This window comes from Nicotiana tabacum, chromosome 17, assembly GCF_000715075.1.
Source record: "Nicotiana tabacum cultivar K326 chromosome 17, ASM71507v2, whole genome shotgun sequence".
In the NCBI taxonomy this organism is placed as follows: Eukaryota; Viridiplantae; Streptophyta; class Magnoliopsida; order Solanales; family Solanaceae; genus Nicotiana; species Nicotiana tabacum.
The window spans coordinates 102,283,153-102,306,766 of NC_134096.1; the positions used below are offsets into that span (position 1 = coordinate 102,283,153).

At 36.2% G+C, this 23,614-nt stretch overlaps 3 protein-coding genes across 8 annotated transcripts; 2 read left to right on the top strand and 1 right to left on the bottom strand.

Annotated features, from left to right (window-relative positions):
- Window positions 1–7,249: 7,249 nt before the first annotated feature.
- LOC107826227 (uncharacterized) lies at window positions 7,250–9,263 on the top strand. Of its 4 annotated transcripts, none has more exons than XM_016653182.2 (2): window positions 7,250–7,429; window positions 8,374–9,263. In XM_016653182.2, exon 2 carries the CDS (start codon window positions 8,417–8,419, stop codon window positions 9,077–9,079), a length of 663 nt encoding a protein of 220 aa, XP_016508668.1. In that variant the 5' UTR covers window positions 7,250–7,429; window positions 8,374–8,416; the 3' UTR covers window positions 9,080–9,263. The 4 variants fall into 4 exon arrangements, with proteins under 4 accessions (XP_016508668.1, XP_016508670.1, XP_016508669.1 ...); XM_016653184.2 differs by having other exon boundaries at window positions 8,395–9,263; XM_016653183.2 differs by having other exon boundaries at window positions 7,289–7,429; window positions 8,351–9,263.
- A 2,588-nt stretch (window positions 9,264–11,851) lies between these two features.
- LOC107826225 (putative galacturonosyltransferase-like 2) lies at window positions 11,852–13,571 on the top strand. Its single transcript, XM_016653181.2, has 2 exons — window positions 11,852–13,069; window positions 13,272–13,571. Exon 1 carries the CDS (start codon window positions 12,013–12,015, stop codon window positions 13,066–13,068), a length of 1,056 nt encoding a protein of 351 aa, XP_016508667.1. The 5' UTR covers window positions 11,852–12,012; the 3' UTR covers window position 13,069; window positions 13,272–13,571.
- Window positions 13,572–17,467: 3,896 nt separating this feature from the next.
- Window positions 17,468–21,151, bottom strand: LOC107826224 (vacuolar histidine transporter YPQ3). 3 transcript variants are annotated; one of them, XR_001657229.2, is made up of 13 exons: window positions 20,789–21,151; window positions 20,488–20,530; window positions 20,341–20,367; window positions 20,113–20,211; window positions 19,911–20,020; window positions 19,319–19,490; window positions 18,881–18,973; window positions 18,695–18,790; window positions 18,554–18,574; window positions 18,381–18,439; window positions 18,007–18,097; window positions 17,687–17,891; window positions 17,468–17,598 (listed from the first exon to the last, which is right to left on the bottom strand). XR_001657229.2 is itself a non-coding variant. In XM_016653178.2 (12 exons), exons 1-12 carry the CDS (start codon window positions 21,040–21,042, stop codon window positions 17,790–17,792), a joined length of 1,167 nt encoding a protein of 388 aa, XP_016508664.1. In that variant the 5' UTR covers window positions 21,043–21,151; the 3' UTR covers window positions 17,549–17,789. The 3 variants fall into 3 exon arrangements, 1 of the variants encoding a protein (XP_016508664.1); XR_012701378.1 differs by having other exon boundaries at window positions 17,549–17,891; window positions 18,349–18,439; XM_016653178.2 differs by having other exon boundaries at window positions 17,549–17,891.
- Window positions 21,152–23,614: the final 2,463 nt, after the last annotated feature.

A 23,614-nucleotide genomic window follows, 5' to 3' on the forward strand; every position in this document is an offset into this window, starting at 1 on the left:
AAGGCCCAACAAAAATGGCCTCAAAATGAACAAAAAATATGTACACGACACAAAAACTAAAAGATTCTAAGCCATTCACGCCTAATCTTCATCGGAGCCCGATTCGTCACCTGAACTATTGGGACCTTCGGATCCTTCAGAACCCTCGGAGCCCTCCGCACCTTCGGGCTCGGATAGTTTCTTCGCCTCGGCCTCAAGGCTATTATCCTCCTCGATCTTGGCTGACAGGTCGAAGCCTCGGGCATGCATCTATTCGAGGGCCTCCCTTCAAGATAGCCACCTCACATTTTCGGCATTGGTCTTCAGGCGGGCCTCGGCTGCTTTGACATTGTCCTTGTATTGGGCCACCATCTCGTCACCATAGGCAAAGGTTGTCTCCATCTTCGACCTCATTGCTTCGAGCTCTTTACCAAGGGCATCCCGTTCTGCGGCGGCCGAGCTCAGCTGTGCTCGGAGATCTTCATTTAGTTGAGCTCGTTTATCAGCTTTCTCCTTCGCCACCCGAAACTGAACCTCCACCGAAAATAACTTTGCCTTGGCGATATCCTTCTCCGAGGCCAGCAGATCTATCTTGCTCTTCCACCCATCGGCCATGACTTGGATCTCGTTCATCTCCTTTCAGAGTTGGTCGATCTGGTCGATCTTCTGCTGGACCTGCGAGTTTTTGTCGTTAGCCACTACGACTAGTTCCTCATTTCTAAATTCAAAGACCTTTACCTTTTCAACCAAGTCGGCATGCTCCCGCCTCAGGATCGATGCTTCTTTCTGAGCCCTATCCAGCTCGGCCTGAAGGTCTTTAATGACCCTGTTTTGTTGCTCGATGAGGAGCTTGTACGTATCCCTTTTCTAAGCCTGCTCCTTGAGCTCAAGCAGGTTGACCTCGATGCGGTACTAGAGAAAGCTTTCATGATGAAGTGCCGAGGCCTGTAAAATAATAAAAATCGTGAGAAATATCCAAACTTAAGTAAAGTTCAAAGGAACGTAATGATGCCTTATCCGGTTCAGCGCCTGCTGCGCTTAATTGAAAAGGCACGACACATTCACCTAGTTCATGTTTGCCTGGTCCTCCTCGATCACCAGACATCGGAGGTAACTAGCTACGCCCACAGGAGAAGATAGAATCAGTGCATCCTCCGGGACAATAAGAATAATCGATCTCTTACGATCAGGGTCCACACTCGGAGCGGGAGATTGATTAATCAATCCTGGGCTCAAACTCGGCCCACCAGCTTCAAAAGATGTATCCTTCTTCAGGATCTCCAGGTCACCCAGCCCGAAAAAATCTTCTAAAGTGGACGAGTCCACACCATCAAAAAAGGAATGAAGGGGATTGTCTGTGCTATGGATCCCTTCATTGGACTTCTCCTTTCCTACTTAGGCCTCCTCGAGCATGGACTCGGTGTAGCAGGGCGTCCCCATAATTTCTATTATACCGTGCGCTTCCTTCGGAGTGGATCCGGTGTCCCGGGGGTCCCATCCCGGTCTCCATATCGACCTCTCGAGTTTAAAGGAGGTCGACCTCACGAGTCTCCCCCTCGGTTGCCTCCTCGGCGAAAGGTCAATCCGTGGGCGATGAAAATGTCTTCTTCTTCCGGCTCATCCCTGAGCCGGAGAAGAGAATTGGAGTCTAGCATCCAAGAGCTGGTGCTCTTCCTCGGCTTGCGAGCCACCCTCTTCTTTAGGTTCGCCTCAGGGCCCAGGGATCCCAAAGGTTTTCTTTTCCTTTTCTTATTTTCCCCCACGGCAACCCTGAAATGTCCCGCAACGGAGGGATCAACGAACAAGGATACGTCTTCGTCCCCTTCCAAAGGCCTAAGCTCGGTGGTCTTAGGCAAACCTATAAAGGAAAAGAAGAGAAGTCAGTATGCTATGAGCTAAGGACACGATAACAATTATTTGGAGGGGAAACTTACCATGAGAATGGGTCTCCCATCGGCCCATCGACAACTTGCACCATGAGCGCTCGAAGTATGACATCTGGTTGCAGATGCCTTTAATCCACTCCTTAAGCCGGGGAACCGCATTTGGAACCCGTACAACGTTGTACAATCACAAAAGTGAATGAAAGGAAAGAAAATAAAAGAGAATTAACGCTTAAAGAGAGGCTGTACTTACGAGATGCATTCCACTTTTCAGGGAATGGCATGAACTCGGGAGGGATCAAATCTTCGGTCCTCACCCAAACGAAGTATCGCTGCCAGCCCTAGTCTCGGCCTTCATCAATGCTCAAAAAAGGGGCCTTGCTGTCCCGACGAGTAAGCTTGATTAGTCCCTCTCGAAAAATTCGGGGACTGTATAAATGAAGTAGATGAATAATGATGAACCGACGAGATTCTGTCTTATTCGCGAAGTAACGAAGGAGGATCGGGATCCTCCATAGAGACGAGTGGATTTGCTCCAGGCACACCTCGTACCTCTTGCAAAAATTCAAAATAATCGGGTCCAACGGGCCCAGCATGAATGGGTAAGTGTAAACACTTAAGTACCCCCCCTCCCCACTTGGGTAGTAATAGTGTCCTCGGGCTCGGGGACTACCACGCCCTTACCTACCCAATTACAGTCTTCTCGGACCACGGGAAGGACGTCTTCGGTTATGGAGCATATGTACATTGATGCTCCTTTACCCCAGTTGTGCTTGGACGGAGGTTTCTCAACCTTGAAGCCATCCGCAATGGAACAACCCCCGGGAATAAACACTTTCAAATGGGGTTTGGGAGCCGGTTCGGTGGCTGCTATGTCAGGAGCAGCCGCCTCGATGAGGACTATTTCGGGATTGACCGCCTCAGTACCAGCGGATGGTTGGGAAGATGAAGAGGCAGCCTGTTGGGGAAATGATTTGAAAGTTTTAGCCATTGTTGGCTGGTAAAATTTGAAGATTTGAAGAAGGGGTATGGAGGTTTGGAAGAACATGTTTAAAGGCTAAACAGCGGGATATGAAGAATTTAAGAAGATCTAGGCAAGAATCTAAGAACAATTATGAAGATTTGAAGATCAAAAGATGAAGGTATGAAGGTTTGAAAGAAGTTGATGATAGCTGGGAAGCTCGAAGGTAAAAGCTTGGTCAAAAAGTAGAAAAATAACAAAGGATGGAAGCTTTTATAGGAAAGTAGGCGACGCTTCGCATTCGGAGGCAACCAGCCGTTGGTTGACATGCGTCTGAAGTCAGAATGAAGCGACTGATGGGACGTTTCGACTCCTTCGTCGTAACGTACGGAGGAAGGAACCAAAGAACATCTATCGTTTACCATCGTTTTGACAAACCTACTCTCAGAAAAACGAGGGGACTATTTGTATATGGGTAAAATCGAGGCTAGTAAGTACCCCATATCCCGGAATGGCAAACGAAGCAAGGACATAACTGCAAGGGATCAGAATCGAAGCCAGGAGCCTCTCGCATCAAGGCCCGAGCAAAACACATGCCCTCAGAACTATTGAGACCACGCCCCTGGGTCCGGTTCGAGTTCCGAGACCTCGGAGAGCATTATCGAACGACCATGCACGATTAACAAAGGGTCGTGATATCCGTGTCCAATCGGATATTACGGCGTGAATCCCGCCCCGTATCAACGGTAGATCAGTGATTAGCGAAAAGAAAGATTTTTACCTTTCTTAGAATTGTACCTTTCTCAAAGAGGTCTGTGTAATTTGAATTATTACCGCTTATTATAGACAGCTACCTACGAATTATTGCTAAGTTATTGTAAGAAATGAACACAATGAAGTCCTACCTTTTTAAATTTTCAGAGTAAATAGTTACTGATTACCTTTGGTTGAGCTCGTCTTTTCAGACTGAAATTTCAATATATGTTTTGAAAGTTTGATGGGTCGGTGCTGGAGCATATTACTGTGAACAATAATGAGACCATTCGGTAAAGTTTGTTGACGGAAAATGTATGTAATTACGAAGAAAAAAAGTTGTACGTAATAACGTAATTACATCTATAGTGTAATTTTCTTTTAGCATTGGCAGTGATTATTATAACTTAAATACCAAGCGAAAACATACATCTAGTCATTTCACAAGGTTTAGCAGGGAACTCACGTTTTGTTTTGTTTTATCTTTCAAGGGATCTCATGATTAGCAAGAAACTAAAAGATGGGAAGTTTCTAATTTGTGACTGCCAAGCATTTAGAGGAAAGAAGGATCAAAGAAGGACCGTAATAATTTCTGAGTTGTGTCCAAAATTCACGTTAGTCATTGTTCAACTTCTTCACTCCATGATTTAGCCAAAGTGTGATCAGAGTGTCCATAAATGACGAAATTTCGTCCTTTAGCAGAATGTGAGGTATGAGGAAAGAGCGATGCAGCTTCCACCAAATAGACCTCTGCTGGAATATTAGTGTCAAAAATTGTATGAGAGACGCATGGAAATGACATACTTTTGCTGGAATATTGCTGGCTACCAGTTATGCCATAGAGGCACACGCCATAGAAAATAAAAAGTATTACTATTCAGACTTAAAACCTTAAAACAAGGATTAGCTTGCTTCAACAATTAATGACAAATGTGAAATAGCCGAAAAATCCCTTTTTCTTGAAGAAAAAAAACGACCAGAATTTTGGATTGGTCTTAGGATATTAAAATTTAAAGAAACTACCTACATACATTAGAGCTTATAAATAGTCCTATCATTGTTTTTCTACCTAGAAGTATTAACCTAAATAGCCGCTCACCCAATCACTTAAATAAAAAAATAACCAGTCGAAGTACAATATATTCATAATTTATGTATTATATGTGTATAATTATGTAGAATCAATGTATAATCTATCTACATGGCTAAAAAAATTAACAATGAATACTGCCGGCTATTTGTGTACAGATCCCTTCTACTTACCCCTGTCGTTTTTACCGTGTTTGCTCAAACACCCAAAAGTTATTTATTTTGATAAGGATTACCCACCCTAAATAAGGATTACTTACAAATTATATACAATCCATTATTAGTGCCTTAAATTAGGGAATTTAGTTACATTCTTTCCCTTTTCTCTCTCCACTCCTCTTTCCTCATTGCCGCCTCTCTCATCAGTTTTTCTTTCTTTCTTCATCACTCTCTCTCACCGCCTTTCTCTCTCAATAAGGTAAGCCTAAAAGTTGTCTTCTGCCAATCAACCTATTGAAGTAGCCTCTAGTTTGTCACTGATTTGTCCTTTCTCTTTTACATTGCTACCCACTAAATATGGAACTTTAACAGTGCAAGAATGTTATTGAATTCAAACTTATGACACTTCGATTTGTATTGTGCTCTCTTGAAAATCGGATTATCCTGCAGTTTGATAGTCTTTTTCAAGAGATGAATTCAGCACCTAGTAAGAAGGTCATAGGAATTGAAGATTCGAACACTAATCTATCATAAAGCTTTGAATTCGAATCTGGGTTTTCAAAAATCATTATTTGTTTGGATTAGGTGTTGTTGCAAACAATTGGGAATATTGTTTGGAGTTTGTATCTCAATTTTGAGGGTGTTTGGTGAAGATTAGACTTGGTTTTGGCTGAATTTCAGATTGAAACTCGAAGAACACATGGCATACAATATACTTACGAATTTGTAGTAAAGTTGTAGTATAATTGTATGTAAATTGTATTCTGTTATAGTTATATATATTATATTATTTGAATGTTGTATGAAAGTTGAAAAATAGTTGTATAAAGTATGAATCGTCGTATGAAATTTATATTTCCTCCGAACACTATTTTGTAAGATTCTAAAAGAGAACTCATATGTACATCACATCATCTTTTATGCTGAATTCCCCCGACATAAATTCCTCAAATCCATTTGCAGAGATAGATTCCTCAAACTGGAGTTGGGGTTGAAAAATATCATCTACTATCCCACTGTTAACTTCTTGATTTATGCCATTCACATAGCCGATGCCATTCATTGGCAAATTGTGCATGAATTTGTCTTGCAACTCTGAATTATTATAGCCAAAGTTATTATTGGAAGGATCAAAGTTGCGTGAGTTTTGAAAGTCTTGCCCATTAAATCGATCTAACGAAAGCCATTCCGCGAATAATACTTTGGGTAAATTACTCTTTTGAGGCTCTCTTGGAATGTCCACCTGTGAAGCAGATTGATCTGAATCAGCCAATGAGTAATTTGTATTTAAGTTACATACAATACAATTATATTCGTACAAATTTAATACCAATTGGTATATCTACAACAACATACATACTAAAAATAAATTTCATACAACTAATTATATAGTATACACTTATTTACAGCTTATCTACAACTTTCATACATTATTTTTACCCAGTTAAAATACATCTACAACATCATATAACTTAAATATAATTTTCATACAAATTTTATACAATATGTCTTTTGTATATTTTGTATCTGATTTGTATATATTTTATATGTTGTGTGTGTTTCTTCCTCTCTAAAATTCCAATCAAAACTTTCTCTCTTAATATATTGTATGTCATGTCATGTCGTCTTCTTCTTCTTCTTCTTCTTCTTCTTCTTCTTCTTCTTCTTCTTCTTCGAGTTTCAATCTGAAATTCAACTAAAACCAAGTCTAATTTTTACCAAACTCCCTCAAAATTGAGATATAAACTCCAAATAATATTTTTAATTATTTACAACAACACCCAATCCAAACAAATAATAGTTTTTAAAAACCCAAATTCGAATTCAAAGCTTCAAAGCTTTTTATTGGTTGTCAATGGTGGAGAGTCAAACACTTTCAAAATGTATTGATTGACAATTTCAATTTGAACACCAATTGTGCAACATGAAAGGAAATTGCTAAGTTAAAACTCTATAGTAAAACGATTGAAATCCATTGATGAATTTCATTAAAAATATATACAACATGAAAGGATAAAAAATAGAGAACATCAGAGGAAGAAAAATTGGGGAAAGAACAGAGAATGAGAGATTGAGAGACATAGAGAGACGGAGAGAGAGAGAGAGAGAGAACGCGCAGGAGAGAGAGAGCGCACAGGAGGGAAAGAGAATAATGATGGGAAATAATTGATTCCTTATTCAATTTCTAACATAAAGGAATACTCATTTAATTTTTAAAATATATATAATTGATAAATTATATATGCTTATATAATTAATTTGAAACTTGAGTAGGGAGGGTAATAAAGTTTCAAATAGTTTATAGGAAGGTAAAAATCCTAGATTATATTATTGAGAATGATCAAAATAATGGGCTTATGGGCCTAAGGTCCCGTTACACAACAGCCCAATAAAAGGGCAATGACGGTTGCAGTTGACCGTCTCCAGGTATAACTGAAATTAGAGACGAAATACGTAAGAACTTTGGGAGAGAGGGTGAAAAGCCCTAGAATCATCTTTGTTGGGATCAGTACTTGTTCAATACTAATTGAAGGGATCGAATTACCGCTTTTTATCTTCGATCCATTAATTGCCTCCGAATCCCCCTTGCTTTTCTTCAGAATCGGTACGTTGATAAATCCTCGGTGTCTTCCTTTCATATTATGCAATTTGCATGTCATGTGATTTTTTCTGATCTAATCTGCTTTTATTGTAAATCGAGAACCTTTTCTTCTTTTTTGATAGAAATATTTATTATTTGTCAGATTCAGGATGGTGGATAATTGTAGCTTTTACCTTGTTGTTACATATGTTATTGAGGCGTTAAAAGGCAAATAATTTTCCAGTATTGGAATGAATTGGGCGCGAATTTAATGGAATTGTAATAGAAGATTGATATGGCCAATTTCAACTAGTTTGAGACTAAGGCGTAGTTATTGTTGTGTTGTTGTGACGTAGGGTTTGATCAGATTTGAGGTTTTTGTTTTATTGGGGGTTTCATCTTTATATTCTGCGCGTAGTTTTCCTTTGAGAAAGATGTTTGGCATAGGCAAATCAGTTAGATCTGCCATATTAGGATGGGGCTCTTTCATGCTTTGAATTGTTTTTGGTATAGCATGAAATATTTATCATTAGAATAATTTTCTGCCTAGAATGTTGTATCTTGGGAATATCACTTTATAATGTTTGGTTGGGCAGAGTATGCTTCAATATGGCAATGGCACAATGTGGAAGGTAGGATATGTGGATAGTATATTGGTGATATTTTACCGTACTAAAGGTTGACATCACTTTAGGTTTTAGTCTAAGCAAATCATACTGTGTAAGAATTAAGATGTTTTTTTATATGAAAATAATGTGATGGAAGTCATTTTCCCCTTTGTTGTGGTTAATACTTTACTTGCGATAGAACATTTTAAACTATTCAATTTAATCAAGTTTTAGTGATATTATTTTCTGCCCAGCCAAACAAACTTATTGAGGTGTACTTGAATGAACTTGATTTTGTATTCATCTTAACATCTGACATTTATTCTTTTTGGCGAAGCCCTTAATACTCGTAATTGACAGGTTAAGGTTTTGAAGTTTCAGAATACAGATATATCTGAGTGAGATGCAAGACTCATCTACCAGGGCATTTGAAAGCTCTTCTTCTTCCTCTGGGGATGGGAGCAATGATGCTGGTGATTTTGAATGCAATATCTGTTTTGAATTGGCGCAAGATCCCATTGTGACACTCTGTGGTCACCTCTACTGTTGGCCATGCCTTTATAGATGGCTACGTCTTCACTCACAATCCCATGAATGCCCTGTTTGTAAGGCCCTTATTCAGGAGGAGAAATTAGTTCCTCTTTATGGCAGAGGAAGGACTTCTACTGATCCCAGATCGAAACCAATCTCCGGCCTTGAAATTCCTAATAGGCCTGCAGGACAACGACCTGAAACAGCTCCTCAACCTCAATCAAATAATATTCCTAATCTTGGATTTGGTCATATGGGAGGATTTTTTCCAACAGCAACTGCAAGATTTGGTAACTTTACAATGTCGGCTGGTTTTGGTGGATTGTTCCCTTCGTTACTCAGCTTCCAGTTTCATGGATTCCCTGGCCCGACAGCGTATCCTACCACATCAAATTACCCATTTGGATATACTCCTGCATATCATGGGCCACATGTTCGTAACGCTCAAGACACAACCCAAGTACAGGCAGATAGCAATATTAAGTTTATGTTCTTACTTGTTGGTTTTCTTGTGCTCATTTATTTGTTGGGCTAAAGAATGGACTCAGTCCATGCCTGATGCTAACTGTGGCTGTCAGATTTTGTGCATGTGGATATGTCAATTTTGCACTCTCTATGAAGTTTCTACTCAAATATTACTTTGGTGATATGTAGATGCTGGGCACTTTGTTAATTTCAAGTAAACAGTTTATCTCTGTGTGAAATGTGTATATTTTGAATTCGCAAGGTGCTTCTAGCATGTTTTTCCCCTCCCCCTTGTAAGAATACCAATGAGACACATGGTCTTGTTGGCAGTTGATGATCTTCAGTTATGTGCTTATTAGTTGGCTAGTTTTCTTCTTTTGTTTTTGAAGTTTGGCTGTTCATGCTAGCTAGCCAAGCATAGCTACCTTTAGTTAACACTGGAATTTTGCTGGAGGTGTACTGTGATTCTTCGTTACTAGTCTAAGATCATTCTCCAATCCCACTTTACCCAAAAGAAAAGAGGATTTATAGTGAGATAGTGGAATAGACAATGTGGCTTCTTGTGTTTTGTGTTGAATTTGATTGTAGTCACATTGTCTTTGAAAGATGATAAAATGGCCTTTGTAATGAGCTGCTTTTTCTTTAATAATGGTGGGCTGGCGTCCTATCAGGAGGCACTACCTTCAGTCTAATTTGCTTACAGAAGTCGGGACTATTTTGAGATTTTTCCATGCGTTGAAATATTTTTTCACCAAAAGAGAAGCACGTCCTTTCACTTATTACCCTAATATTGATGCTATTATGGTTGAAATTTAATTGCAAAAGCAAAACCAAAGCATTATCACTATACCCTATTTCGCACTGTTATATTACCATATGCCACTTATCTTTACGCAAACTAGAAATAATATAAAAGATTTTTCTAAATAGAACAAATTTTCGTATGAAATATCTTCTTTTTGTTGTATCAAACTCAGCGTGCTGCTTATCTTGTTGCTTCTCCATTTTTCTGTAGCTCGCAGTTGATCTTCATGAGTTAACAACACGTGGTTAAACTAGAGTTGCTCTTTTAACGAAAAGATCTTACATATACATGTTCCTTGAGATATGATGGTGCTGCGTTGCGTGGAGACATATACACGTTCCTTGAGAATGTAGCCTATACTCTGTGTTAAAATTTCTGTATTTTCTTCAAAATTTTGACCTCTACTTGGTCAAAACAATTATGAGCCCAAAGTTCTTTTCTTGACGAAAAAAGGATTGCACAAAGAAGGAAATTTATGGACAAGATATAGATTTCGTTCTTCTAACGAAATATTTTACGATGCGACTCGTGAGAATCAATAGACCCTTATCATAAATTGCTCCAATTAATGGAAGGTATCCTGATAATGACAAAGTTCTTGATGGATAAGCAGCTAGAAAGATGGATGAAATAGTCCTTTCTGTTGGAAGATTTAAAAGCTTAAAGCATGAGCATGTGAAAGAGCACATGGGAATCCATCATTTATTCATCGTTTAGGGTCCTGTCCAATTAATGAAGCAACTGTTATACCATACTGATTGTTTCTTATGCGTTCACCATACCTTAAGCAACATGGATCTACATCAACTTAAGCCAATGGTTCTTAAGTTCCCTAATTAATGACGGAGTACTCTTCTATTGATAAAAAATTTCTCATTTTTTGATTGCTTTTCTCTTATACTTCACTTAGGAACTCGTTAATTTTACCAATAAAAAGCAAGTTCTCAGCTTACCGCAATTAAGGGCAAGCATCTTGTTAATAAAGAGCAGCATATCTCATTAGTGGATCACATGGGGTCATTAAGGAAGAGAAGTCCCTATTAAGAGTTACTTTTTGCTACTAGTAGTTTCCACTTCCCTTGTAAGATGATCTTTCCCTGTTGCAATCGACCCTCCATATGCGAACTTACAATTAGTGCCGTTTCAGTTGAGAAAAAGTAAATAGAGGGGACAAATAAAAACAAGAAATAGGGCGATGATAGATTTTTTGAAAGGGAAATGGTATCACAAGTAGGCCCATCTGCATTTACACCTGTAGGGAATTTCAGTAGGGATTTGACTAATGCTTCAATAGCTAAAGAAAGGAGTAGGTTTCCAAATTAAATGGCCTGTCGATATAGAAATTGCACAACAGTACAAGTCAAATGGAAACCTTTCGAACTAAGAAGCTAACGTTTGTAATTCGTTTCATTGAGAGTTATTCTCCTTTAGGACTTTCTACCAACCAGCTAAAGAGCAGTATAACTAAGAAGTAAATGACATTTTCATCTGCAACATGTTTTTGCACTATTCAAAGCATATCTGTTTTATTTGGATATATGAATGGCCTGAAGTGAGGGTGTAGATATTAACTCGAAATGGTGGGCTGAACTAAAGAGAAGCAATTAGCCTTAATTATTACATCTGACGGCGGTATTTCCTTAACCCAACAATTTAGGAAAGAATGAGGGCCTCCCCCCCCCCCCCACCCAACAAAAAGGCAAGGGACCCGTCGGCACTTTCATCACCCAAGCTCCCTATAGTCAAATGTAACTATGTCGGTGTCCTTACTTTCTTTCTAAATGAAAAGAAAAGTTGGTCTAAACTTAAAAATATAGATGTTTTATGATTTTATTTTATTTGATGATGTTTGTCTGGACAAGATACGTAAAGAAAAGAAAATATTTGAAATTTAGTCTAAAATATGTTGTGTAGCTAATAAGATCATATAAATAAAAAATAAAAGAGTATTATATAAACTAAACCAGAAGGAGTATCATCTTCTTACTATTCCTACGATATTTAGGAAATCAGATTACCTTTTCTTTGACTATTTGACTTCAATCTTTTTGAATGTTTCCTAAATTAAATATCTTACATTATAAAAATTATATTCATAAACCTTTTCTGTACTTTCTAAATTTACAGGGCAAAGAAGTTCTGTCTGATACATATAAGTAGGAAATTTGTGTGCCTATGATTGTTTGTTTGTCTCCATAATGCCAAAACTTGGGAGTTCCAGGGGCAGGATTCTGCTTTTGCTATTGTTGATCTTCTTCTCCTTATTTACACAAAATGTCGCTACTGCTACAAGCAAGACTAATTCCAATCTCAGTTTTAAAGAAGCCCCAAAATTCTACAACTCCCCTTCTTGTTCTGCCATCAATTCTTTAAAAAATGCCGTACATGTAGCTATGACCCTTGATATAGCTTACCTCCGAGGTTCAATGGCTGCGATTCTTTCTGTGCTTCAACACTCTTCTTGCCCTGAAAATATCATTTTCCACTTCGTGGCCTCTTCTTCTGCTGAAACCACACACTTGAACCTTACAATTGCGAAATCTTTCCCTTATCTTCACTTCAAAATTTATCCAATCCAAGATATTGCAGCCGTTGCAGGACTAATTTCCACTTCCATTCGCTCTGCTTTAGATTGTCCTTTAAATTACGCTCGCAATTATCTTGCTGATCTACTTCCTCAATACCTCCACAAAGTCGTTTATCTTGATTCTGACCTTGTTCTCGTAGACGACATTGGTAAATTAGCAGCAACACCTCTAACAGAGGACTCTGTTTTAGCAGCACCTGAATATTGCAATGCCAATTTCACTACTTACTTCACGCCCACGTTTTGGTCTAACCCTTCACTTTCCTTAACTTTCGCGAACCGAAACCGAAAACCTTGTTATTTCAACACTGGTGTTATGGTTATTGATCTTGATAGATGGAGAGCAGGGGATTATACTACAAAGATTGTGGAGTGGATGGAGTTGCAAAAGAGAATGAGGATTTATGAATTGGGTTCTTTACCGCCTTTTCTACTTGTTTTTGCTGGAAATATAGCTCCTGTAGATCATAGGTGGAACCAACATGGTCTAGGCGGAGATAATTTTCGTGGACTCTGCCGAGATTTGCACCCTGGTCCGGTTAGCCTGTTGCATTGGAGCGGAAAGGGGAAGCCTTGGGTTCGACTCGATTCGAACTACACTTGTCCCCTAGATGCCCTCTGGGCACCTTATGATCTGCTGCAAACACCTTATACTCTGGAATCTTAAGGTACTTTACTCAATCCAAAAACGCCGCTCTTGTTGAATTGTCTGATCATCTTATTCAAAAGTCTACACTATTCGAAAGAATACAATTTTTATTTACTTAAGCTTTTGCAGTTTCCACTAACCTTATAATTGCATCTAGTGATCTGCTTCGTATGTTCTTGAAGTTCCCTAATAGACTTCTATACGTGCTTCTATGGTTTCAGGTGTCTTAGAAATTGCAGTAAATTAGTTAAAGAGATCGAGAGTAGAGATCTGTGTCTTGAGATCCTCCTCGATTGCGTTATGTACAGTATTTGTCTCTCTTCGCGGAGACCCTGAAAGGGCTAAGGTGAGGGTTGTTATTATTTTCTCGTAGATTACAATATACAGTTGCCAAGAATTATACACTGGCACTTAACTAGAGTACTTTTTTTGAATGTACGAGATGAAAACATATACTACTACTATTTGCAGTTGAGTTTACTACAGAATGAAAAAACAGGCAGGTTCTCGCCTCTTTGGCATAAATATATTGTTATCGGAAATGAATCTTGGAGCATTCATACAATCAAACGATTAAAAGACCAAGATAATTCAAATAGTGCTTATGTACAGTAGCAATTAGTAATTTTAACACAGATAATTAATATTGTTAATGTGTGATTCTTGAAGTTTTAATCTCAAATCTAAATAATGCTTAGCTAAAGTGGCATCTGATCTGAGCTCTGCTAAAAAACTTAGCTTGAGTTCTAAATTTTCATGCAGCTCCAGTTGTGCTTAATTTCTCTATCTTGCTTTTTAATTTTAGTGGAGAAAGATTTGGGTTAACTCACACGCGGATATAACGTACTATTAGTAATTTTTCTAGGTTTTAGCCTTCTCATCCTTATAGCTTTTTCTAAACAATGGAGTATAAAATAAAATGGAAAACAAACAGGCTACCATTTGTACTTGTTCATCCAAATCTTATATCCATTTTCTCTCTTCTAAGCTGTTGTTCAATTTGCCGCTTATCTTTTCCCTTTTAACTTTTTATCCCGACTATAGTCAATATCCTTCTATGATTACTTTTCTCATCGTTTTATACTCCTAATACTTAAGAGGTAAGAAAAACGAAAAACAGGTGAAAAAGAAAAAGGAACATGAAAAAGAAAGTAAATAAAAATGAGGGGGGGAGTGTCGGTAGAGTATCTTTTAATTCGTGTTGGGCGGGATAGGGAGAATAAAGAAACAAAAACACATGGTCAAAAGTCAAAACATTCAGTTTCTGCTAAAGGCATTGCGCATTTGACGCGATCCCATAATATATTAGTTGTAGTAATTAATTTATCATGTGAACTGGGGCTGGGTTCCCAAACTACTTAGATATTGGGATTTTTACCCAATTTCAAATTCAATATTTAATTTTTCTAGCCGAATATATAAATTATACACGTATTATATATGAATTGTATATATATTATATACTTATATCCATTGGCTATTTTTAGTGTATGGAATTGGGTAGGCGGCTAATAGGATTAATTCTTCTTTCTTATTTTAAAACTTTACTGTTCGTCTGGATAAAAGTTACTAAATTATCGTGAACCTCATATTACACTATAGATATGCTTCTGCCCTCTTCGTTTAAAAATAGGTAATCGGTAAATTTGATTTAATCAATTTCACTATTACTTAGTGTGTGACTACCGTAAGAAAAGTTTAATTCTATAAACTCTCTTTGATCGAATTGAATACTACTATCAATTTTGTTAATGTTACTCTTCTCTTTTTTGTAGTAAACAATTTTTGGTAACTCAAACTAAACGTACATATATACCCTATAAAAAGTCGTTAAAATTAACATTGACTTACATAGAGATGAGTAGATACATGCATGTTTTAGACTTTCCGTTTTATGAGTACAATACATTTGAGAGTTAAGTGATTTCGGTTTTGATCGGGAAAGAATTTTCTTGACTGTTAAGTGAATATTCAGAATTGGACTTTAGTTTGCAGAAATATGATCAAATGGAACCTCTGGTAGAAGTTCAAATGTTAGAAGCTTTTGGAATTGAATTCCGGCCTAAAGTTTAGGTTATCATTTGAAATGAAGTTTGCTCTTTATCAAGTTAAAGTGTAAAATCACTATTTGAAATTATATTTGTAAATTCAACAAAGAACTTGCTTGTTAGAATTTTTTTTTTTTTTTTGGTCAAACCAATAAAGTAGGCTAAGATTGAGCCACACTGAACAGGCCTACACTGAAGATAAGGAATTTGTGGGTAAAAGCTTCTCCTCATCGAATTGTTAAAATACTAGTCCGGACATTTATACTAAATTATATTAAATTATCAAGATTTAAATATTCGATGCTAATAAATTTTACTGAATTTGTGATTCATTAAGTGCGGGTGCTGCCTTCTCAGAAGTTTGTATTATAGCCCCTACAAGAAAGCACAATTTAAGTTTTAGTCAACGACTCATCCGCTAGTTCTAGCCTTTTAGAAGTCCAATTAATTACTACATTACTTTCAAGGCCAAAGCTTTTAAAATGAGAAAGGAAATGTACGCATGACTCTGTCGGCGAACTTTCTAAGTGGAGCAACTTATTAAGCCATGATTTATGCCCCTGAACCCGCTTAAGAATAATTACTGTAACACAATTTGTATCCCCACTGATGCATATATCAATGATGACTTTGTATATTGTCGGAATCAAGCTCGATTATGACATGGCAAGTTAAGCTCGTAACATGACAATTAAAGACCGAAGATCGACCTCGAGTCTCACCGAATTAGAACCCGGGGTCAGAACATTTATCTTCGGGAACATTAAATTCGTAATCCGGGAGTCGACCTTAGCCCCGATCGAGCTCGAAGAAATATTGTTAGCATAACCAACAGAAGACCGAAATATCCGTTACCGGTTGGGTGTTACGACGGGAATCTTGGCGCGTATCAGTAAGGAACTGGCAATTAGCTAATCAAGGAATTTTTACCTTTTATAAAATTGTACCTAAAGTGAGACTCATCTACTATATAAAGGAGGTATGGTAATTTATTGAGGACATGATAACACGCATCCCTAAGCAATAAATTGTTATTATTTCTCTTTAAGCTCTTGTTCTTCTGTATCCTAACATTGATCGAAGCGTACCTGACTCGAGGGTGGCTAACCTTCCAAGGCTGATACTATTTAATTCGTGTGGTTTGCATTTACTTTGTCATTATTTATTTCAATTGCGATCTAATTTATCATTTTATATCAAAGTTAGTCCATGTATCCTTAAAACCATTTACAAATTCAATTGTTATCCGATTTTGAGGATAAACAGACTTATTATTTCGATAATCATTTTTTCAAACCAAAAAAGTTATATATACACTTTCTAGAAATCTTACATATAGAAGACAATGTTAAAAATATAATTAAATAAATAAAAATAAAAATACTCTCTAATAATTAAAATTCTATTATCAAAAAAAATTTTACATGCTTGAACTTAAAAAGAAATCAGATTTTCACGTGCAGTGCGTCTTTGATATGTACATAATTAAATAAATAAAAAAAATTCAACTAACCGGTTAAACTTAATGAAATGATAATTTTCATGCACAATGTGTCATTACAACTGCTGTCACAGCACCACGTTCATATGGCATACTGCATACATGGCTGAATGCAGATGCGAACAAGTCGTGATATTTTCAAAGTCGATCTTTGCGCTCCACCTTTCAATGAAGACTTTCTTGAACTGACCATTCACTTGGCCAAAAAAGACTGAATTTTCTCATTGTCATAGAAACTTCGCAGGTTTTCTGGACCAACCGGCCCATAAGCCTCTCTGATCATATGCAGGCCATGATCCACTCCGTCTATATTCTACGGCAGACAGATGTTTTGGTGCCACACCACTGTCAAGTTAGAGGTACAATAAAGTTGTAGTCTTGTTATTAAGAATCCAGAAAGATTATTACTCATTCCGGTCCATTTTAATTAATTTTTTAATTTTTTTTACAATTCATAATATTTAATTTTTTTTTATATCAAAAAAAAATTAATTTTTTTTTTAAAGTTATCCTTGAAATAAAGAGCGTAAAAGTAATTGTTGTATAATATAATTAATTTTATTATTAATTAATGCTAAAAATAAATTTCTTAGTATGTATAAAAACAGCCATAAAATCAATTAAACTAAACCGGAAGGATTATAGATAATACACCCGTATAACGTATTATTTTTAAACGAAATGTAAGTGACACTATAAGAGAGGGTGGTTCAACTGGTAAGTACTCTTCATCTTCAACCCTAAGATTGCCGGCTCGAATCACCAAACTACCAAAGTGAGAAAACTCCTGAAAAAGGGGGTTATCAACCCAAAACGAGAAAAAAAAGTCTAGCTATGCTATAAATAACGTATGCCATAGCTCATACTCTAAATAAACATACTCGAGTACTTAAACCTGAGACGACTAATTAAATTATAAGTTTCGACAAGCTTTTAAAGGTCTCCAAACTGAAATAATCTCTCCAATTCTTCTATAGGCTTAAAAAAGAACTCATCAACCTGAAGACAATCAGGAAAACATAGGTCAAAGAGATCTTACAATTGAAAGGGAAAAAAAAATAAAGAAGGGATGTAAGACTCGATTTACAAGGAGAAATAACCGCAAACATCTTTCGGTATTTTGGAGATTTGGTTCCACGACTTCACATCTATATAATAGAGCAGCAACACACATTGTTTGCACTTTTCCTTCAATATTTATCCGCTTCTTTGTAGGCTCCTTCATCATCTCTGTCATTGGAAGTGGAAGACTGCTTTCGGAAGTATTTGTAGTACACATATTGTAATATGATCTAAAGTTGTGTTAAGGCACGGCATTAGCGAAGAACGAATAAATTAGTACTGTGTACGAAAACAATAGATAAATGCATGCTTGTAAAAGGAATACTAAGAGGAATAGGAGGATACAAATAAATCTAGCATAACGCAGACAACAGCATCCAACAACCAAGGCATATTGGCCTTAATCTTACTCCATTCTGTTGATCTAAGTAGTATACTGCATCATGTAAACATAATAAGTGAATTAGGAGCATGTAGCACGGTATTGGATACATTTTAACGATGAATTTACAGGGATGGATTTAAGTTAAATGCACTAATAGTACAAATAATCTTTACATTATCAGTATAATTTAACCTTTATAGTGAATTACTTGGATAAAATTACATGCAAATTAATTTTTTAAGTGAGCAGATTGAGTAAAATATTGTACTTCTTAAAACTAAAACTCTAGCAAAAGTGCTTACTATACAGAGTAAATAACGGGAGAATTAGCTACCTCCCTACGTAAGAGACATTGGCGATGAGTGCAAAGACGAACATGAGAGGATTTAAACCCTGTGCATTGTGCAAAAAAAAGGCACGTTAGACTTCAGCAGTGATGTCCAAGATGCAAGTAATGCCTTGTACAGAGTAAAAACAATTCAGAAAAGAATTAATTCTGTGGAATACCTCGACATTCCCTCGTTTAATCTGTCAAGCAAAGAAACATGTTTAGTGGCTTTGGCATCAAAATTCCATTAAACAAAATAAGGATTCAACATTAACTGTTAATTAGCATTTTGTTAGAGTGATCTGAAATTAATGACTTACGTTTAACCAAATTTGAGGTAGCCGACCACCCATGTAAACAGCAGCCATCATCCACCCCAAAACTTGGCCAACCGCACTGTGTTCCGTCCCGTGCTCCTGCCAAAAGAAGGAATTTTTCACGAATTATACCATCAATAACCTTGTCATTGTCAGGATCTCGTGGTGCAATTACTGAAAGGAGCATACTTGTAATAGTTTTCTTCCACCAAACCCAACAATTAAAGCCTTTGTCTGGTGAGGCAGTCCCGACGATGTGGCTAAGAACGCTCCATAACCTGCCTGGATATATTTTACCATTGAAATTTACTATCTCAGCTTAAGAAAACAAAACAACAGTACAAGAGAATTTTTACATTATCATTGTATTTACGGATCCGTTGTATTTAACCCGTTGTAACAAATTAACTGCCTCATTTTTCAAATAACTACTTCACTTATTATGGACAACGCATGTAATTATCTTTTAAATATTGACGTAAATATGCTGGCATATCACTTTCTGCAGTACAGTAAACAATTTGTATGAGCAAGTTGCGAGAGCAGTAAACTTCTGTTTTGCACATTATACATCCACTAAAAGATTAAATCAATATAAAAATTAATAGGAGGAGGAGATTCACTTACAGATCGTGGGATAGGCTTGGGTTGGCTAACGGAAATATTTTGTGGTGCATCAACTGTGTCCTCATCTGAAGAGTAATTGTGGTTAAGCCCCACTGCTGACGGTCCACTTGCAATAGGCCTTAGATTGGACCTAAATGGCGGGGTTGCACTGCCGGCCAATGATCTTGCAGACCTGCTCTCAAATACTTAATATTCTTAGCAACCACTTAGTCTAATTCTTTTGTTTTGTCTAACGGTATCTGAAATTCATTTGTCCAAATCGTCGGAATAAGCGCTCCCCACCAGAAATTCCTCTATTCCGCATACTTGGATCCAAGACCTTTGATTAAGGGTGGAGAAATCTCATCTACCACACGACATTCCATTTTGGTAAATTAATCTAATTAGTTTATCAAAGCTAATTACAGATATTTTATTAAAACGTGTAGATTGGTAATCTGAAAAAAGTATACATCAAATCATGTTAATATACCATGATTGAAAGACACGTTTTGTGTAAGTATTTGTTGTGATAAATACATCAGCTACACGGGGCAAGTGCTCGTTCTAACATCTCAAAGTAAACAAATGGAGAAAAAGAGCAGAGACTCACGTGAAATAGAAGTCCATACGGCGTGAAGCGGATACTCCTATGCCTTTGGGTATTGGAATCCCTGAATCTGTTGGTTTTTGTGGTCTCAAAGGCTTCTTCACTTCTTCAACCTAATTAATTAAGTTAATCAAATCATCTTTCTATAAGCTCTTATTGTTGCACTGAAATAGCACATTACAGACTTGGAAACGTTAATATGTACCTCTTGACCAGAGTCATCATCTCTGTGTTTCCAGCACCTATAGAAATAGTCATAGTACAAGCTTTGCAGCACTAGTATTATAGTAGTAGTTGTGTAGAGCTGTTCCATAGCAGATCCATTAGAATAAAGAAAAAGAAACTCGTAATAAGCAAGTATTATTTAGTAAACATAAATCAGCTTTCAATTAAGAAAAAAAAGATGGGAATATTGGATAAGCATTTGTATTACCACAGCTGTGTACAGTTGAGTCGGCAACTGCATGAAGTAGAAAGAAATCAAAATATCAGAGACTTCAACGGCGCGCCATTCGATGAGAGAAACCAAAGCGGTTTAATTAACTTCATGATTGAAATTAAAGTTCTAATTTAAGCTCACCGTTGCAGGCTCAAGAAGGCAACCTGCTAGATTGAATATGTCACTGCATCGAACATAACGAACATATATACATTTTTAATTAGAATGGTTAAATTAAGAGGTCCTATTGAAAGAAAGAAAAATCCTATAGCACTCTGATTAAATAATAACAACTAAAATTCAATTCCAAGCAAGTCAGAATCGATTGAATGAATTTTCGGTTCATGTCAATCCTGAACTTTGGAGTGTGCCTAGGTGAGCACGTCCAACAAATACTGTGAAAATTGAAGAAAATGGTAAATGAAAGGTGAAAGAAACTAACCCGCCAACCCAACCAAGAAGGAAAAGAAGTGAAACGCCATGGCTTGATTTAGTTCTGAAGTTGGTGATAATTTGTGGGACTTCAGCGACAGCCCAACAGAAGAGGCTGACAAGACCAAAAGCAAAGGAGAATTCATCACTTAGGTTGCAAAGGCAATCCTTGAAATACCTATTCACCCAACCAATACATGGTTTTTTCTCCTTAACACAGTACGCTATTAAATTCTTCTGCCGTAATGACATTATGGCCTTCATTTCCTCTCTTAGTTTCTACTGTTTAGTGTCTTCTAAAGATGATGAAGTATCGAAGAATAAACTGCGCGACACATATATAGGATATTAGCCCCTCGGTGCTCTATGTGGAACAGAAATGCTCAAGACTAGGACAAAAATATAAGAGAGACATTCTCGACTCCTCGGAGTCTGTGATATTGTTGCCTGCTTTTACGATTCTACCCCTGAAAAGTGAAAATTTCTTTCAATTGACAAGTACGCTAATATGGATCAAGATCGAAAATTATAAGGAAACTAGCTATTTCCGTTTATAAGTAGTTTATTGTAAAAATTAGTTAATTTATAAAATATTATTAATATTAGCTAATTAGTTATAAAAAAAGATCAATTTTTTTTTTAAGATGGTATTATTAGAATAGATTGAGTACATATTAAGGAGTTTGAATCTCGTTTTTGGATGATTTGGTAGAGTTTAGAGGTGGTTTGAATTAAAAATTTAAAATAGAGATGAACATTAAAAGAAATGATATGTGTATCAGATGTATATCCATGTATATATGTGTGAGATACATGCGTGATATATGTTTGATACATGTGTCGCAGAATAATTTTTTGAACTCGATTTTAACTACGAATTTTGAAATCAAATCAGTTCAAATCACCTCCAATCTTCCCCAAATTTTGTATATTGATTCATCTATATGTTTTCAATGAATCTCAAAAAGTTCTTTTTTTGCTTAGATTTTTGGAATCTTATATATATATATATATATATATATATATATATATATATATATATATATATATATATATATATATATATTTGTATTTTATCGCCTTATTTGCTACCTCATTTATGAAATTTTCTTTTCGTCTTGCATCTAATGTTGCTGATCACACTTAAAAATATGGAAGGAGATCTTTGCATGTGATTCTTGGAGAGAAATGATCTTATTTGTTTGAGTTTTCAATTTTTATATGTGTTTAGCTAGTTTTTATAAGTTTATAATTAATAGTTAGAGATTGGTAAATTAGAACTTATTTGAGACATTTACTTAACAACAACAACAACAACCTAGTATAATCCCACTAGTGGGGTCTGGGGAGGGTAGGTGTACGCAGACCTGACCCCTACCCTGGGGTAGAGAGGCTGTTTCCAATAGACCCTCAGCTCTCTCCCTCCAAGAACTCCCCACCTTACTCTTGGGGTGACTCGAACTCACAACCTCTTGGTTGGAAGTGGAGGATGCTTATCACTAGAGCAACCCGTTCTTGCCTAGTAATTGTGCTCATCATGAAAAAGAAAGAAAAAGAAAATTTTGATATGATAGTTTTGAACTTATGGCGCTTTTGACATTTCTATGAATATATGTAATTTGTTTTGCAAAATTGTCGAATCAAAGCTTATATTCTTCAACAATGTTTAGTGAAAAACTTTTAATCACTTTGTGCCTTATTACCTACTTATAAGATAACAAACATAATACTAAAAGTTTAGTGATTTCTAGGGGTGTTAAAGGATATTTAAAAACCGACTAAATCGACCGAACCGTATCATATCAAATCGATTTTTAAATTTCTTTTAATAAAACCGTAAGTTTTTATATAAATCTATAACCATACCGATAATTAGGGTATGTTTTTTATTTTATGAAAATAAACCGAAAAATATATCGAGTTGTACTAAATAAATTTATAATATGAAAAATAGATCTATATATTAAGTTTAAAAATAATAAAGTATTAAATTTATAATATAAAAATAATAAAACATTAAATTTTTTCTTGGGCCTTGGAATTATGAAATAGTTATGAGCCAATAAATAACTAAACTCAAAATCCTACTTCCCAAACCCATTATGCTACTTCTATTGAAACTAAATTATTTCCAGCATATTCACTAGCAAGACACAAAGTATTATAGCGATCTTGAGTAGCAAATTACACAAATTACAATATATTGAATATGTTTCCTTTCGTATGATTCAGATTTATCGTTTTGAATATTTAATCTTCTATAGATTTTATTATTGAGCCCCAACTTGGTTAATATCTTTCATATTTGCTTAGTTTATTTTATGCCGTAGTAGAATAGTTGATGAATCTATACTCTAGCCATCTTTTATGTTTTCTTAATTCATCACATTTTAAACTGTAAAAATGTCTAGAGAGTTTTGCCAAATCTTATAAAAGTACGTATGTAATTGCATTCTACTTCTAATACTAACTTTTACATGACATTTTAAAAAAATACCGAAAATTAACCGAACTGTACCGATACCGAAGAGAAACCGACATGATCGGGACGGTTTCGAAAAGTTTAATTTTGGTTATATATAATAGAATAACCGAAAAATTGGTATGGTACAAACTTTATAAAATAACGAACCGAACCATTGACACCCCAGTGATTTTCATATCATTTAAATGGAAATGATATTGCTTTCATTAAATTCAATCTGATTTTTAGCCTTTATGCTACTCTTTCCTTTTTATGTGGCTCTTACCCTTCGTTTAATAGCATAATTTGAAATGTAAAAATGTGGTTTAGACTTTAGCTAACTGAAACGTGTTTATATCAATTTGAATAATA